At 36.9% G+C, this 19,305-nt stretch overlaps 1 protein-coding gene across 7 annotated transcripts in view; it reads left to right on the forward strand.

Moving 5' to 3' along the window:
* How (protein held out wings) overlaps positions 1–19,032 on the forward strand; it is a 31,795-nt gene extending 12,763 nt beyond the window's left edge. The window contains exons 3-9 of one of the 7 annotated variants that reach the window (XM_076816315.1): positions 3,867–4,000; positions 4,292–4,408; positions 5,088–5,231; positions 5,721–5,823; positions 6,135–6,452; positions 11,505–11,632; positions 14,460–19,032. In XM_076816315.1, coding sequence (XP_076672430.1) covers positions 3,867–4,000; positions 4,292–4,408; positions 5,088–5,231; positions 5,721–5,823; positions 6,135–6,452; positions 11,505–11,587 — 899 coding nt within the window. In that variant the 3' untranslated portion in view covers positions 11,588–11,632; positions 14,460–19,032. Of the gene's footprint in view, positions 1–3,866; positions 4,001–4,291; positions 4,409–5,087; positions 5,232–5,720; positions 5,824–6,134; positions 10,007–11,504; positions 11,633–14,459 lie in introns of those variants that run through there. The other 6 variants (XM_076816317.1, XM_076816318.1, XM_076816312.1 and 3 more) reach the window with 6 other exon arrangements.
* Positions 19,033–19,305: the final 273 nt, after the last annotated feature.

Raw genomic sequence — 19,305 nt, forward strand, 5'->3', positions numbered from 1 at the left:
CTCTTGAAAGATAACTCTCAAATGTCTGATAACGGCGTTGGGGGGACGAAGGAACTTTTAAGTAATTTTGAATGAAGGGCAAGAGGGAAAACGAAGAATGGGCCGTTTCTCGCGATTTTGCGATTTATAGAATATTTTGTTGGGGGCAACTGGGAGAACTGTCGAACCCTAAAGGATTATAACGTTACGTGTTTAGTATAGGGGCCGTCCTTAAATTATGCAAGGGTAATTTTTGGGATTTCTTACCCTCTCCCTCCCCCAGTATATTGCAACCCCCTTCTTACGTAATATTTTTTACCAGGGCTTGAAAACTGTTATAATATCGATTTCGGTTCTCCAAACGATTATGAAGAACCTTTATTCTCAATAACTGTTACGAAGAACCGAAATTCCCAAATATTATCTGTTTCAGTTACGGTTCCTATTTTCTTCCTCATATCGGTTCCATAACCGTTATTTTTTCGGTTCTATATCGGTTCCGAAACGATTCTCGAATCAATTCTTGTATCGACTTTTCCCTAATTGATATCATTAATTATTGTAGCTGCAGGTTACTGTATATTTGCATATTCTTTACAAAATCCTTATAGAAAAAGAAGAAACATTTATACATATCATATATAATAAAGCGTTGAAATAAATAAATCATTTACATATTTTTTACATTCACGCGTACTATATCATTCAGAATAGGAAGTTATAAGTTTATCCTGTTTCTATAAGGATTTTGTAAAAAAAGAGGAACATCTACAGCAATCTACAGCTACGATAATGAATGATATCAATTAGGGAAAAGTCGATATAAGAATTGATTCTGGAACCGTTTCGGAACTGATATAGAACCGAAAAAATAACGGTTATGGAACCGATATGAAGAGGGAAATAGGAACCGTAACCGAAACAGATAATAGTTGGAAATTTCGGTTCTTCGTAACAGTTATTTGGAATAAAAGTTCTCTATAACCGTTTTAATCAGGACCTTTATATAACAGTTTTAAACAGTTATTTTCGGAACCGTTTCAAGCCCTGCCTTTTACATTTAATTTTTTCAGTTATTCGAATTCTTTTAAAGGTTTATATAATTCATTTAACTCGGTTTCGGGAAATTTAAACTGAAACTACTTTTCTGGAACATTAATGATAGAATTTATATTTATTGAAAATTAGATTAAAAAATATTACGTAAGACGCTACCTGACTCCCCCTTCCTTGTAAGAAAACGTAAGAAATTCGCGACTCCCTCCCCCACCCTAAAAGCCTTACGTAATTTAAGGAAAACCCCATAGGCACTGGTTAAAAACAGGAAATGTCCACTCCGCACTGGAACATAATACATACGGAATGTCCCCACTGTTTGCCTACGCATAAGCTTCTGTATCAAGGTAAAGCCAGAAATTATTTATCAAGAAAATTATATAGGAAAAGTAAATTCATTGAACCTTGCTTCTTTACTGGTGGACTAAAGTATTAACACTGAATTCTCTCGACAAAGCTGTTTCGTGACATTCCCTGTTGCCCCCTTCAAATATGGGTTGCCTAGTGAGCAGGATCGCCAGTGAGTTAAATAATGTTCGTCTCCGCCACACGATCTCCTCCTTCAAGCATGTGATCTGTGTCATGGATCGTAGTCTTCATGATTACGACATCGGTGATGTCATAGACGCTGCACCTACACCGACACCAACACCGTCCTCCGACATCACTGCCTACGCTTAGGTAGGCATTTGTCCCGGCGTGGTTAAGGTGGTCGATGAAAAAATTAAAAAAAAAAAAAGAAAACTCCCCCCGAAACAGTGGACTTTTTAGTCGCAACTTTAGGCCATGACGCACCTTACATGGCATCGCGAGCGTTCTACCACTCCGAATGAATTATCAGCTTCGGATCTCGCTTCGAGCATCTCTCCTGCTTCGAGGCTCTTTCTAACAAGCTTGCTACCCTCGCCAGATATTCTCTGCACTCTGATAGACAGTCGGAGGATGAGACGAGCCTATTCAAGTACCGGGGACACTCGACTAACTGTAACTTTCGGCTTGCTTAACGGCGAAAGAAAAGTTACGACACAGGTGTCACGTGCGGCTTACGGTACACTTCGAACCTTGCTTTTAAACAGTTGGTTCATGCGTCGTTTTGCAAATGACGTTTCGAGTGTTAAGTATTTACTTGATAGCAACGACGAGTCGTGCTTCTCAGAAGAAAATCAACTAGTGAGTCACGCCATGAGTCCAGTACACGGAATAATGGCCATTCTACTGATTTCTTTCTGAGAGCATTTAAACGATTTTTAGCAATAGAAGCAGTATGTTATTTGAAGGGCAAGGGGAGGGATCGAGGAAGGCCCATTTTTCGTGATTTTGCGAGTTATAGCATATTTGTTGGTCCGGGCTCAACGATTGGAACGCAGCTTTGTGGGTATTTAGAGTGACTCAAAGCAAGAACAACGGTGTCTTTCATTTGGGCCTTATCGCCCTTTAAGGGGGTGGAAACTAACCTCAAAGTCAAATTGGCACTTCCACTTTTTCGCGTATAACTCTCAAAGTACAACAGACAGAAAAAAATGTTTCAAAGAAAAGTTTAATGGCGCAATAAGCGTTACAAACTTGCGTTAACAAAATTTTGAAAAGAGTTAAAAAAATATATATAACTGACGAAAAAAGAAACTCTTTTCAAAATTTTGTTAACGTAAGTTTGTAGCGCTTATTGCGCCATTAAACTTTTCTTTGAAACATTTTTTTCTGTTTGCTGTACTTTGAGAGTTATGCGCGAAAAAGTGGAAATGCCAATTTGACTTTGAGTTTAGTTTTCGCCCCCTTAAAGGGCGATAGGGCCCAAATGAAAGACACCGTTGTTCTTGCTTTGAGTCACTCTAAATACCCACAAAGTTGCGTTCCAATCGGTAAGTCCGGGTTTCGCGGTGTTTCCTTGTGAGTGGCGAAAGTTTTGGTACACTGGTTAAAAACAGATAATGTCCACTCTGCGCTGGAACAAAACACAGAATGTCCCCAGTCTGCCTAAGCTTCTGTCGTCAAGGTAAAACAAGAAATTATGACAAAGGAATGCCCATTCCCCATCCAGCAAGCGAAGGAAATGCGAACATTACTTGATATTGCTGTTTTCTGACATTCTCTGTTTTTTCCCTTACCCTTCGTTTAGTTTACTTATACCCCACGCCGAATGGAATAGGTACCACTGGTGGTATACTACCAAGCTTCGCTTAACGGTCCTCGCGATCCTCCAGTGTGAAGCTGCAGTGCAACTTCGTTGTGCAGTTGCGTTTTAGAAATTTATTGGGGAGCTCGCTGCCAATGAGCGCAGTGATAAATTGTCGAAAGTAAAACAAAGGAATCGCGACGGGGAGCAGAGAGCGCATGGAGGCCAAGAATATAATACAGCTGATGTCAGCTGTAATGAGCAATGTTGCTAAAACTGGACATGATGCTCTCCGCTCTTCCTGCCCGCGCGAGTCCTGCCCTCTTCATTCACATTCTCGTTCTCCGCGGTCCCCGGATTCGGGGCAGAATAATTTGCGATTCCTGCGAGCGGTCCGCGGTTTCTGAAATGAATATCTCTGGGAGCCTTCGGTGATCCTCTATACCTACTTCTGCGAAAGGGGTCATTGTCAACTACTGGGGTCTAGATTTCCGAGATCTAGATGATCCGCCTTTTAGCGAGATCTGAAAAAGATTCAGGGAGATTGAGGTCACGAACGTAGCACGTAGGAAACTGTTATCGACTAACTTCGTGTCTTTTTATTTCCACAGGGAACAGGTTTTTCGGCAGAAATTACTCTTGCGTTTATATTCGCGCTTTAATCAATTTTTTGGGGAAAGGGTGCAGTTGATTACATGGATTGTATTTTCTGTTGCAGAGATCGCGAAAGTGCGGGCGAGCCTATTCCAAATCAGTGGTGTGAAAAAGGAGCCGCTGATTTTGCCAGAACCAGATGGCGAAATCACGACACTCACAGAAAAGGTCTATGTACCGGTCAAGGAACATCCAGATGTAAGTATTACCGGCTTCAATTATTTTAAAAAGAAGAAGAATGCTTCCTAGTGTTCCTCAATGCAATGGCGCACTCAGAAGAGGGGGAGGAGGGGCCCTAGCACCCTCCAAAGAAGGGGCTTTGTAAAAAGGAAAGAAAACACTTGATGCATTTTATTGAATTCGCATTGAGAATATTTTTATTAAATCCTGACTGTCACACTACATCGAAGTAGCATGTTAGAGTAATATAAATAAAAATACAATTTTTAAGAGCTGTATTTGATTTGCTCTTGTCCCTTTTTGTTACAGTTCAACTTTGTTGGAAGAATTCTCGGACCACGCGGGATGACGGCTAAACAGTTGGAGCAGGAAACGGGATGCAAAATAATGGTCCGAGGAAAAGGTTCCATGAGGGATAAGAAAAAAGTGAGCTTCGTTGCTTGAAAATTGCTGATAATTCCGCGATACGCGGGAACATCGTCGCTCACAAGAATAATATGGAATCCGTTGCGAAGCTAAAAGAGCATTTAGGCCCCTCGTAAAGTTCCATCCCGTTTTACAAGACCGCCCATATTAACTCGATAAAATATTAATTATCTTAACGTTAAGCATTTACCACAGTCGGTATCCTTTGCATCAAAGTTCCTCCTAATGCTTGAATGTTATAACAGAGAATTCTACTTAGAACGAAATTAATACTGACCTGCTCAAGTGAAATATATTTCTTTCAAGCTGCATGCGATGTGTGAGAGAGAGTTTAATCGTAAGTACGCACGTAAGAACAATTATCATGTCCGGAATCTAGATCCGTCGGGTTCATTCTGAAAAAACTGTTCGCAAACGTATTGCCAGCGTAATGATGTTAACACAGCCTTGACGTTAGAAACTAACGTGCCTTTGTTCGTCATAGAGTTGTTAATAAAGTTAAGAAAGTTTTACGGGGCTGTACAGTTGAAGTGAAAGTTCACGTTCCGATCCACGTCTCGTGGGTGCATCTTAGAAAATACAGGAGACGCGGGATCTATTAATGAATGAACCGTTGCGGGATTGTATTACACGTGATGCATCATAACACCATATTAATTCGCACCAATTCGTTTATTAGGAAGAGTTAAACCGGGGTAAACCGAACTGGGAACACCTGACAGACGAGCTGCATGTTCTATTGACAGTCGAGGATACTGAAAATCGTGCCACTTTGAAACTCGCCAGGGCCGTAGAAGAAGTCAAGAAGCTTCTTGTTCCCGTGGTGAGATAGTTCCTGTTATTAACCATACGAACTGATGTCATTACAGCATTCTTCGCTTCCCCAGCACCTGCCCACTGTTTTATTCCCATGCTATCCGAATCACACACCTCCCTTAGCTGCGTGTTAACATCCCTCACATCGTTTAGAGGAGTAAAGAGCAAATGGATATAATCCTGAATAATAAGCAAGTGAATTAGCCGATAAATAAGTCACATCACATTGCGATTCAACTAACGTTGATAACATTCACTAACATCTGTGCAATAACTTGTTCCACACAGTCGCCACTCGGGTCGTAAAGTCCCCTCAAGGGGGAACAACACCTTGAAGCCCGGAAAGAAGTGTTTTTTTTTTTTAAATTTTATATTAGATATCCATACCCTTAACATATTTCAAAGCATTGAACGCACAGTCCGATTCATCTCTCGAATGTCTACGACTCGCACGATCGCCGTAAATGCATTTCTTATCAGTCACCTCGGTTGTTAGCAGGCTGACGGAGAGGATGAGCTAAAGAAACGACAGTTAATGGAGCTCGCCATTATAAATGGCACCTATCGGGACTCCAATACGAAAGTTGCTGCGGCTACAGGTATACAGTTTAAATCACAATCCTTAATGCATTAAGTAAGAGTTCCGTATTTTAAATAGTATCCACGCAATGCAGCTAACTGCACTCCGAGTATCTCCGTCGTTATTATTTACTGCGTTAATGGCGGTAGCCAGAACGAAATCGGTTTTAAACGAGCATAGCTAGAGGTCTAGGTAATGGGGGTAGCCAAATACCACAGTAGTACAGCTACTACTGGAGGGTAATAGCGAAGGTAGTCGTTCAGGGACCTTAAAAGGCCAAATTGATTCTTCTGGTGTATTCTACTGGAGCAGAGTTAAGAGTCAGTGCAGCATTCGATGTTTCAGCCTGCGATGAGGAATGGAGACGCGTGGCGGCGGCTGCGGCGGAGACGCAGCGGCTCCTTCCGGGCCTGGCTACGCCCATGAGGACACCCAGCGCTCCCTTGGGTGCACCGTTAATACTCTCACCACGGATATCTGTACCAACGACCGCGGCGTCCCTTCTGAACGGATCCGGCCCCCCAGGATCGCTCCTCTCCGCCGGCGATCCCCACGGGCTGATCTACACGCCGTACGCCGACTACGCAAACTACGCGGCCCTGGCAGCCTCGCCCCTTCTCACGGAGTACACCACTGCTGATCATTCTGGTGGGTTGTTTGCTCGCTGATCTTTAGTTGCAACGTCGTTTCTCTACGAGTATTTCCACTTTCTGTCCCTGTTTCTTTCTTTCTGCCCGCCGTTTGATCTCTCCGCCCTCGTTCGCCTCCGGCACAGGCCAGACAGAGCGTGCCGGGTTACGCGCGAGAGAAAGAGGGAGATGGATGAGAGACGAACGAAAAGAGATATATACGGGCGTACATATCTGCGGCTTCTATGTGGGGACCTGGTGACTCCAGGCAACGGTTCTTTGTGGAGAATATTCCTTTTCCGGTAAACAAGAGCGTTCTTCTTTCTATTTATTTGCGCTCTTCTCTTCCTCTTTCTAATGGAAAAGCCCCGACACGCGTTGTCTACTCGAGTAGTAACTTTCGAGGGTGGCAGATCTGGCTCCCCGAAGAAACGTACGTGCATTATGGTTCCATTCATTTTTTTTTCCGGAGCAAAATTTATGCAACCACGCGCGCAATGTGGTTTACTCAACTTCGTGGTTTAATGGTATTTTCTCCGCTTTTAGCAGACTTGCGGGGATTTCGTGGAAATGAGCGATGGGCTTATAGGAATTGAAGGTTTCTAGTTGAATTCGTCAGTTTCGTTTTCGATATTCTAAAAGTGGAGGGAATAATTTATATAGGACACTTTTTTCAAAACTGCGGATTTACAAATATTCTTCTACTTATTCGACGAATGTTCTCCACAATTAAACGAAAGAATGCATGTAATCGAACCTGTATTCTTTCGGTTGCATGTGTAATTGGTTGTTGTTATTATTATTACTATTATTATCATTATTATTGCTATTATTATTGTAAGTTATGCATAATATTATTGATATTATTATTGTTTTCGTCATCATCACCATGTGATCATCGCGATCATTATTTTTATTGGTATTATTACGTCATGCTTCATTGCCATCATCATCGTCATTCGAAATTACCATTAGCTACTGCAAAGGCATAATGAGGATTACTCTGATATTAATGAACGATCGTTAAAAATTAAGGTAAATGTTCAGGTAATAATACTAGTTGGTAATATTTTTATTACACCCTTTTGTTTCTATACTATAGCAGAATCGAATCAGTCATTTGCTAGTCGTGTCAGATGATTATATAATCCGGCGTTGCGGTAACGCTCCATTTTTAAAGTAACGGTTAACAGTGAATAATAGAGTCGTGTAACGTGTAAAACGCACGCGGGGAAATGATAGAATTTAGAGAGGGTATGGAATTGTAGAAATTCTATACGTTAGTGGTATAGTGATGCTAGCTCAGAAATGATATTGCTACCGAAAAGGTATTTGCCCAAGAGCAATTGAAAAAAATAATTCTTTAGCTTGTTTTATGGATAAAAATAATGATTCTTCGACCATTTTCAAAACCTTGGAAAGATTTTATTACAAATACGCTATATAGTACATCACGTTACATAGAAATATAATTTATCACGTTTATTTTATACACAGTTTATCGTAACATTTAGAATGTGTTCAATGCCATTCTCTTGAGATTTTCTTCTTTAATAATTTGATACCGTTGTTAGTCTTATTTAAATATTATCGCTCGTTTTATAAGAAACGCGGAAACTTAATGCATACCAGTATTTAAACAACAATGTGGTCTATCCGTGCAATGCAGATATTGTATATATCGATATTACCAAAAAAAAGAGGAGATCCACTCCTTTTTTTCTTTTAAACAAAATACTCGGTTATTTTATAGTGAATCTTACGCGTACGAATTCGTTACCATTTGTTACACAGAGTATAGGTCATGGGTGTGTTCACCAAGTATGGTACGTTCGAAAAGTGTAGATAATTGAAAAAATGATTACGATATGCAAATCGGTTAATTAATGAAGTGTGCCTCTAAGTATAACTCTTATATTCAACATTTGTTTAGTTCTCATGTTCTCCTTGGTGCTATTACTGCATTTATTGTGTTAGACAAACACCTTATCTAGCAGAAATGACTTGTTTTTGTAGAAATTTAGGAGTTTAGAAAAAGTGAGAGCATTTAACAAAATAAATACCATGACGATAGTAATGGGAGAATTTCTTTAGTGACCATTTACGTTTAGAATTAAAATAGCTGCTTCTTTACATTGAATTTTGAGTAAAAGTCACTATTTGCGCGTACCATAACTTATAACACACTTTGTGCTTTCACTTAGAACACTTAAAAGGACACGAAGAAGTGAATGCGCGTGTGTCATTATAATATATGATTCTTTGGTGCATTGATATATTGATATATATTTAATTAATGAATCGAATATTATTTATTGTTGTAATTTTTAATATATACATCTACAGGGTACGAATTAGGAACGAAAGTAAGCCAATTTCTCATGAAGACAAGCATTAGAATTATTTTTAAACCGCGACTCTTCGGTATCTGCTATTCGCGTGCATTTATTTAAAGTTAAATTCTCGCCGCGGCGCTCTTGAAATTTCAAAGGCTGGCCCCCGATCAGTACAACACGGACATTGCAATAAATATTTAAACACTTTCGGATTTATTACAGAATTGCGACTGCTTATTTATATATCCACGTTACATTGAGTGCATTTATATATTCTTATCACGGTTTATATAAAACTAGTCGAGATCGTTTAGTAGGAAGAAGGTATAAATGTAATTAGTGCCATTTTTCGAGTAGGTGCAAACGATTAACTTAATTCTATACACTCAAATATTAACGTATCCTCTCCAGCATATTAAATTCCTCTGTGATTACGATGGGCAGCTTTTATTATTGACCGTAATCGATTTTTACATAGTGACTTAATCTCGAATATAAGAAACGTTGGAGCTACTGTTAAATTATCGTTTTAATTGTCATGAGGAATTCGCTTATTTCCAATTGTGAATGTATTGCGAGCACCATTCGCACGGCACGAGTCGTTTCAAAGATCACTTTGCATTTGGTACAGGAAGATCTTTCGAGCCAAGAGTAAGGCCACTTCGTACATTTTGTACACGAGTACCACGTCTATTTATTAATTTTTATATAATATCGTTAAGTAAAGTTGAACGAACGCTTAATATCTTACTGTACGGAAGTTCAGTATAGACTTATACGTGCACATCCGTCTTTCTGAATCTCCTTCTTCGTGCAGGGAAATCCATCTTAAGTTATACAAATGATAATTCTTATATCTTTTAATCAGTGATTAATCTCCATTCTTTTATTCGTTTTGTCGAAGAGATTAGGCGTCGCATATCCACTGAAATCGGTAAAATTAAGCTAGGCAACTGTTTAAGAGTTTCGATGCATTGAGGAAGCAAGATCGAAGGACCGATATGCAAGAAATATGAAATTAAATTATTTAAAGGAACGAGAAAACGAGATTGCGCCATAGCTATGAACAAACTCTTTCTCGTTCGTCGGATACGCTAAGCCATACAGAAATATATTTTGTAAATATACTTTCTTATAGAGAAAGAAACGTATTATCGATATATTTAAATGTAGAAACTTGTATTCTATCGATAGATGGTAGCAATGATTTTGTAAATTAAAGATAAATATTTTTATACATTTCTATCTTCTCCATTTTTGTTGTTCTAGAGTGAGTGAGTAAATAATTTGGATTATTTACTATTTATATTGTAATATAAATGGGGTATAAGATACAATTGTAATGCACATTAGATAGTCTCTCTTTTTTTTCTAATAGATCGAACTTTTCGTTTATGCGTATTTAGTTTATTTCTGCCGATTGTCGCTTAATATTCTTCCTCTTCGCGCTCGAAATGTCGACACGTATCTGCCTTATATGCTGCAGTTGCAAAGAAGCTTGTCACGAAGTACTTGAAAAAGTTCATTAATGCCATTCTATTTTTAATGTTCATTGTTTATACAGTATTTTCTTCCTTCAAATTCCATAGAATCCATGAAACTCATAGGACATAGATATAAGTAATAGCTCTACCTCAGAAGAGATTTAAAAATATATTTATAAAATCGATGTAGTATACTTGAAAATACTGGAAACACTTTTATAATTTCCAAGAGTTTAGTGATTTTAATATTGCCGAATCAGGAATAAATTTATTCAGTAAAGTTTCATGGAAATTGATCGTAAAAGATACTTAGGGACCAAACAGATGGTTTACCGAGGACTGATGATCCTGATTTACATTCATGATAGTGTATAAATAATACATTGAAATGTAGAATGCTGCTTTAATAGTTTCACGAATATCAGTAATGTTTATTATTCTATTTTCTATGATAAGTTGGAGTTACCCCTTGAAATGTTATTTTGTCCTACCTCGTAAAGGATACTTTGAGCTAGTGTAATGAAATTTCATTTGCTGGAAATAGTCATCTACAAAAGTATATTATTAACCGATAGTGTACAATTATAGCAATGGGAGTAACTGTACAAAGTAACACCCGCCAAGGGAAAAGATAATTCCGTTTATATAATATATACGATTAAGTACCTTTTAGTTGAGAGTATGAAGAAGTGATTGTCTAGAACACACGATAGAAATCGTATAAATTGTCTCACATTAATCTACTGTTATTTAATTGTATTTCAATAAGCGAAACTGTGAGTTGGGAATACTCATCATTCCTATGAACAGAAGCAAAAAAAGAAACAGAAAATCAATTAGGCATTGTCAATTGGCTTCTAAGTATAAAACACAAAGGGTTTTTACTTATGAAACTTGCACAACATAGAGGTAGTAAGTGGCGTTGCAAATATTACTGTATCAATTGAATTTCAAAACTCTGTCTAAATCTCTTTCCATTAGACCAACTTACTGCCCTTATGTTTCAAGATTGAAGGTCACAAAGGAACGCAAATTGATTCACAGCACAAGCTAATTGATTAGACTCTGCAGTGGTAGCTTGCAATAGCGAAAACGTAAAGAATCTATCAGCTTGCGTTCCTGCAACTTATGCAAAAGCTTTTAATTCAATCTTATTGTTTATAGCGGCAGTTAAGTGACTTGCCGAGGACTGGAAAATTGTTAATGCATGTGGAAGCAGACGTATTAAACACATTTGTATGTTGGGGACAGGTGCAGCAGCGGCTGCGAAACAGCGTAGGCACCTGGGTCAGATTCGCGAGCACCCTTATCAAAGGGCTGGTGCTTTGTCGTGAATCCGGAGAGCGCAATCACGATACTGAACGCGCCTCCGCGAAGAGGTTAGTCTTCCATAAACGTTAAATATATATTTCTCTGTTTTAAGTTTACTGTAATACTCTGCCACTGTACAGGTGACATTGTACCAGTGGTACGTACATGTCCCTTTTTTTTTGTTTTACACACAGCTTACGTACGATACTTGTAGGGAAATTCTTTCGCAGGATGCTCAAAATTTGTTCTCAGACTTCCAAGTTTTTGTATTCCAAAAGTATAAGTAACGATAGGAGGAGCGTGTCCTTTAAAAGCAGTTGATGATTCTACGAAACAAACGAGGTTTCTTGATATTAGAACGATACTCTCTTCTAATTTACGGAGAGGAAGAAGAGTGACATATCTCAACGTACGATCAGTATTCTAGATTTAAAGAACGTGTAAATAATAGGTTCTGTTAAATTAGCAAACATGCGATGTGGAAGCTTCGGTACATGTAGTTCTTCGTTACATGTCACATGTTTGGACTTAGTAGCTTGAAATTTCAAGGTAGTGTTAACTCCCCGCAATTAGGTGTAAAGAATACATACTTCTTATCTTCCCTTTGTTTCTTTCTTGCACCGTCGTGCAAGAAGGTGAATTACAATGGAAATAAGCTATGGGTGCGCACCTACCCATTTCTTTTACACAATCGCCTAGACTCTCTACGCATACAACTATACAGCACTTTCTAAGAGCAAGAAGTGATTTAATGGTAAACTGATAAAACAAGGAGAAAGCGAAGCGTAGAAGAAACGTATGGAAACATGTTTTAAACGAAACAAGGACAATATAGTATTTCTTTTAAATAGTTGTATCGCAATACAGTTATTTGATAGAATTAGACGCATATGTCTACCTCCGAGATGTGTAATGTTTCTTCAGGAAATACCATATTTCAGAATTGATCAATTTTCTTGGCAACTTGTGCCTGTGGAACAATTATTGACCTTTCATTTAATTTGCCTCTTTTGCGTGTATGTGTGAGCGCGCGCGCGCATGCGTGAAGCACGCGCATTTTAAATAAATGTTTATACAAAACATAGACGAAGTAGTTTTCTTATGTCGAACGAACGTAACAGGGGTGGTACTACGATACGATGCGAAGGTTCAAATTACAAAAGAGAGACGTATTTATTATTCAAGTATTTTAATATTGCTTTTCAAAATTTGGATGTATTCGTTCCATCTGAATCCAGGATATCATTTGCATAGCTTGCAACATGCGAGCCCGAAAGCGTGTGAAATTCGTATGTACGTAGCCTTTTATCAGCGTCTCAGGAAGAAAATTAATCGAACTAATTTTTTTTTTTCAGTAATTTTTATTAATCGACTTTTCTCTGATACGTAACAAATTTTTTTGGTGAACTTCGTCGCGGTAAACTGAAGTTATATAATTAAGTCCTAAACTTGCATCCTGTCCTCCTTTATGTATCACCACTAACAAATTGCCACACATAATTTACAATAGCACCTTTTGTTATTATAGATGCGATTTCACCTATTACTCGTATCGTATAACTTATATGCATTGTCTTTACGAAACTAACAAAAATGCTCCACATGGCCAAGTTGACACTAACTTGATGTTTCTATTTACATACATTTTTATATAGTGTGTATTATAATATGGAATGTTGAGGAAATAAGGATAAAGGCCTTTCATAATTTACAGTTGAAGTCATATACGCATGTAACGGAATTTAAGTACACTTAACACCAATGTAAAGATTTGATAGCCAATGATATCACGGGAGAACGAACACAGTAGTTAACTTTCAGCCGTAAGGCAGTTGCTTCCGACATGGTACAGATAATTTAGAGGTTCTCCCTCGTAAGTTACTTCTAGTAGGTAATTGCATTAACTACATTTATATAATGTAAACTATTTAACACTGTCCGATACTATGCTTTTTTTTTTTTTTTGAAAGTTTGTACATCTTAGATATGCGTAATTCATTGACCTTTCAACGCCTGCTTGCCGACAGGACATTAATTGTCACAGTTAATAATGATTCACAGTAATAGCGTTGCCATAACTATGTATTTAATATCATACATGTATGTACGATGTCACTTATTTAACGCTGCTATATGGTGGCAGGTGCACACCCATGCTGCCTATAAAATTGATGTAATAGTTTTGGGGAATAACGAGGCTACTCGCATTTTGAGTAACTAAAGTCATCTTATCATCACCACTCTAAGGCTGCTTTTGTTTTTTATACTTCTAGAACGTTACATAATTTTATGGATTTATCCTCTCGACTATCCTATGCGCGGGGAGGGCACATGATTTTTTGTTGTTGCAAAACTTACAGTCAAGATAGTTTGATAGAAAAGGAAAAGCATCATAAATCACGAGTATGAATCTGATGCATTTACAACTTCTCTTATCGAGCCTTTCCTACTTTTAACAGAACTCCGCCATGGAATCAGAGAATTATTAATTGTAAGACACAAACGACATCTGCAATTAGGAATTCTCGTACAAGGAATCTTTGTCATATCACGTTTTTATGCGAGATAAATGCTTAAACACTAATATTGACTGAAAGAGAGTGCGAAGCAGTTGCTTGTTGACTATCGTTCATTACATCTGTTCCTTCTAATGTTAGCTCCGTCGTCTTACTTCGATGCAAGGATTGCCGAGCGTTATTTATCGAGTTAGCCTTGATGTTAATCAGAAGTAAAACGAGTTTTATAAGCGAAGGCATTGCTTCCCACTAACTACATTTCTTTCGACTATCGAACTGTTCAGAGACTTAATGTTAACATGAATCAGTCATAATTAAATCACTAACAAACTGTTTTTTCTTTTCTTTCTTTTTAACCTTGGTTGCCCATGGCCTATAGGCTTGGAGTGCTAACAATGGAATCCACTCGCCCCGTGCTAACACCTGGACTCTGGAACAACATCCGCGTTCGATCGGTTCACCAACCACAGATGAGACCACCTTCGTCGTTCGCATCACCAGCCCTGTTCGTCAAGTTTATCCATCCTGTATCCTCTTTGTGTCTTGAAATTTGTTTTAGTCTCGATAGAAATAAGTCGCTTTGCTCGTTTCACCGTCGTCTGACAATTAGCCGAGCCACTCGCCAAAAGTGCAGAAGAGAGTGGTCATCGCATCACCAAACTCTATGAACGGTCCCTTTAAATTTCAATTAAATCAAGACTCCCAAGTTCACGGACCACGGTAAGAGTTAAACGTCTCGAATTCCCATTGGGAACGAATGGCGATTTTAAGGGATCTCTCGTATTAAAGTTGCTCTTTCGATTCCACTGCGCGCTGGGTTCGAACAGACGATCCGTTGTGGATTCAGCACAACGCTAACACAGTTTATCAGTAATGCCTCTTTCGAATGCAACGATCCCTCGTTTCTGTAAGTACCGAGCCATTCAAATCTTATATCTTTTCACTACGATTCTTTCCGTGCGTAAGAATCGCCGATTTCTTATCGAACTGTCCATTCAGCGTGTTTTCCTATCGTAACGAGAGAACGGCTCGCTTTTTAACATTAGAACGTCGACTTATTTATTGTTAAGACGCAAGGTTTCGGTCCCTTCTCCACGCAGCACAATCAACAGAAATTTCTCGTAGACAAAGTTGCTCGCCAGAAACTGTAAAGCAAACTTCTCCCCGTGATGGTCGAATTAATTTCTCTAGTACTTACGTCGTTAATAGAACACAATAGAATGATGAGGGGGAGTGGGTGAAAAACGAGGCAAAAAAGTATATATACTATTATATATTGTGTATAATTAAGAGGATAATATGTTCTCGTTGTAATAGGTGCAATATAAAATCAAAATTCTTCATTTTGATATTTTTTACACGGAAGTGAAATTATTAATGCTAAGTCTAGTACGACTCAGGAAGAGAGAGAGAGAGAGAGAGCGGTTTGGAAAAAAATATTTGTTATTGCAGATTTTTACTGTTAAGCGAGGCAAACATTTACGCCAGAGATAAATGTTTTATATCGTTGGTTGATTTATTAATTGCAATATTAACACGCGCTGAAGCACAGCGTAATATAAAGATATCGAACTGTTAGATATAAAGTTTAATTGTAAACTATATTAGATGGAGTTATTAAACGAGTATGTAATTTTACACGAATTAATGGCAATGAGTATTGCATAAGTTTCTGAAAATTTATGACATTCGCGAGTCTGATAAATGTCCAACAGAGCGAAAGATAAGGAGATCGATATATTCGAGCATACCGATCGGGTATTAAAATCATGCAATTCTCTCTTTGAATGTATTAATTTGTTACACGGCGAGAAAGAATCTCTATTTTTTAACAAACAGATATTATTCTATGTTTTTTTAATAGTATATTCTGAAGATTCTGTTATGTAATATTACGGTGCAATTTCTTTGTAAAGTAATAGATTTCAATGATTTGTTGAACGTCTTCTATTGTAAGAACGATACGAAGGCTGCACAGGGGTTTATCGGCAAGGTGGTATGTACTAGGAATCATATTGTTACGTACAGCAAAAAGCACAGAGCTAATTTACTTCCTTCCTGTCGCGAGAGTAATCACTACTTATGATATTACTTACTACATTACATATGAAACTTATCTACACGGATAAGAGTGTTTGTATGTGAGATTGATCTATTTACCAGTCAATATAACATTAGACACGTAAAGAATGTTCTGTTAATTCTTTAAATTTGCCATATGTAAATGTAATAGTAAGAACTTTTTGTCATGTTCGTTTTGTGTATATTTAGCGATCTGTGTAACATGCTTGTATTTTCGACAGGCAACCCCCTAACGGTTTTTTTCTTTCTTTTTCTCGATTATGTAAGGTCAGGTAACTATTATTTGATGTACATAGATTGTATTTCACAATACGATTGTATTAAAAATGATCTGAAAGTCTACTTAAGTTCATAGCTTAAAGTAGTATTCAATATATTTTAATAGTACATATTAAGCTCGAAAATATATATGTAAAAGGAACACAGATATTTTATAGACATACATAGCAATGGGGAAAGTAAAAAATTGAAGATAATTTTGTTGTATATGCAGCGCAACAACGATAGAGCACTTACAACAGTTTTCTTACGAGTAGTATAAGAAAAGTGTAGATGAGAAGAAGCTTTCACTATATTTTTCGTAAAGATTACCATAACATAAATGTATCTGAAAATGTGCAATAAATTTCGAACCGTAAAAGTGACCTTAGTCTTCATTCGGAAAAGGTACATTTTCATATTGTATGTAAGTGACTGCCAAAATGAATTCGAGAATATATAACTAAAGTGTACAATGTTCTATATTTTATAAAGCTAAAACTGAAAGATAGAATTTCTTTGCATGTTAGAAGCAGAATTATATAGCTAAAATCACAAGATGAATTGGAAATCTGTGCTTCTAATGTGTACAGGACACACATACATATATGTATAATCATAAAAATACTGTATATAATTTTATTACGTACGTATATTCGCAATGTCTAGCGAATATAACAAATAGATATATATATATATTTTTTTTAAACATTTCGAAAGTTTAATACTATATCGTTATTATGAAAACACATCGAGAATCCTCGTAGCTTAATCGCAGCCAACAAAATTATCTGTACTTTCTGATTTTCCCTTATATTATTAATATAAACTTTTGCATGTATCTAACGATCATGTGTATGTAGATGAACGTTTACGTTTTCTTTTTTTGTATTGTACACAATTTTAGGTACGTACGCATAATATATAATAAAATACTTTCATACAAAGTTACGATGGAAGCGAAAAATCATACAACGCACGTTGCACCCAGATAGCAATGGTTGTTGTTTCGTTATATTTAAAGAAAGTATATAGCGTATCTTCCGTATGCAACTTTAACAGTTCAGATGTTGTATTATTTTTCTCGTATTTCTGTTAGTATGTTTAGTATTTCAAATTAGGATATATAAATTGGCACGAAATCTTAAGTAATCAACATTGTTCATTTCTGCATTAAATATATTTAAAGAACATAGAATATAATAGTATACAATATAAATATATATATGATACAGAGGATTAAAAACGTCCGCAATAGGCTCATTAGAATTGTTTCATTGATTACTTTTATGAAACACTTCATTGGCATTAACAAGTAAATACTATTTATAGTTACATAGTAATTTATTCATACAGAATGCGTACGCACCTTTACATACACGCGTTAATAAATATATACATATATCTCATGGGGAAGTATGTATAGCTGTGGAAAGATTCTTCTCCTTGAGATCATTGTTTCTGAATTTCGAAGTCAGTAGTATTTTTTGGACGGAATTGTGTATTTTTTTTTTAATATTTATATGGTAAATACATGGTTTCAACGAGGGAAGAAACTACTAATTACCTTGGAGGGTAGAGAAGCATGATCTTTGGGAAAAGTAATCTTAGTAATCATATTTCTCCCGACAAAATGAGCAACTTTCGTTGTTGTTACTTCATCGTAACACCAAACACGGTGGAGATATTTACGTGTACAGTTTTAAGTGCCCCACCCTGTATATAGACAATTTTATTAACAAATATAAAGTTTGTATTTACATATAGTGCAATGGTTGCTTAGTTTTCTGTCAAAAAATATATCGAAATTGCCTGTTTTGTATTTTATTTCGACATTGATGTTTCTGTCGATAACATGCAAGATATGTAATAGTATTTAAGTATAAGTAAGAGTATAAAATAATTTTATTTTCAAGTCGTCATTTGAGATCCGATCATTGAGGCTTCGCATTATTTACAAAAATTGTCTATATGCACCGAGAATGCAAATGACAGCTATCATCGCCGAACAACAACGGTAATCCTTTCTTTTCGTTTTCTGGCAAGTCCAGGTGCAGAAGTGTAGTTTGAAAAGCAGAGTTGTCGATGTTTACCAATATACTGATGATATATGTCCATTTAATATCAAGAGTTGGCGTCTTCTTTTAATGGTACTCTGAGACTTCTCGTATATTTATTTCGAACGTAGAGTATATACAAAATCTTTGAAAAGCATACACAATTTAACGCATTGTATCTTGAACTTAAACTAACATCGAATTTATTATTAGTAACCACAGCGGAGCATTATTTTTGTCGCAACTGTTACTTCTATCAGGTGGCAATAAAACTCGTAAATGGAAAAAAGACTATTGGATTTAATAATTCATCTTGAACAGCCCCCGCTTCAATAATTGGAAAGAAAGTTTCGACTACTAGTGGGTTAGCCCCTGGCATCGTGTTTCTTGTAAACGTGCCACAGGACTGCTAATAACTAATTAATTATAAGCAAAGTAATTGCAACTTTCATATGGGAAAGTAAACAAAGGTCTATACTTTAAGATGCAACTGTAAAAATGCATAAATTATTTCTAGGATATTCATAATTCGTTAAATAAAGTATTTGCTAACTACGATGTTAATTAATTATAAACAAAATCATTGTGAATATTACATAGGAAGGTGCCTAAGGGTTTATATTTTAACATCCAACCGAAAATGCACATCAAATTATTTGCACGAACTGAATAATTAATTTATACACGTATATGAATATTTTCAATTATTTTATTTATATTTAATTAGGAGTCTACTTCCATTCCCCAGCATCAGTTAACCCTCGAGCGGGCGCGCATTGTGAACTCCGATCACCGATCTGCGTATTTCCTTCATTAGGTCTCGGTAAG

This window comes from Andrena cerasifolii, chromosome 7 (genome assembly GCF_050908995.1).
Source record: "Andrena cerasifolii isolate SP2316 chromosome 7, iyAndCera1_principal, whole genome shotgun sequence".
Classification (NCBI taxonomy): Eukaryota; Metazoa; Arthropoda; class Insecta; order Hymenoptera; family Andrenidae; genus Andrena; species Andrena cerasifolii.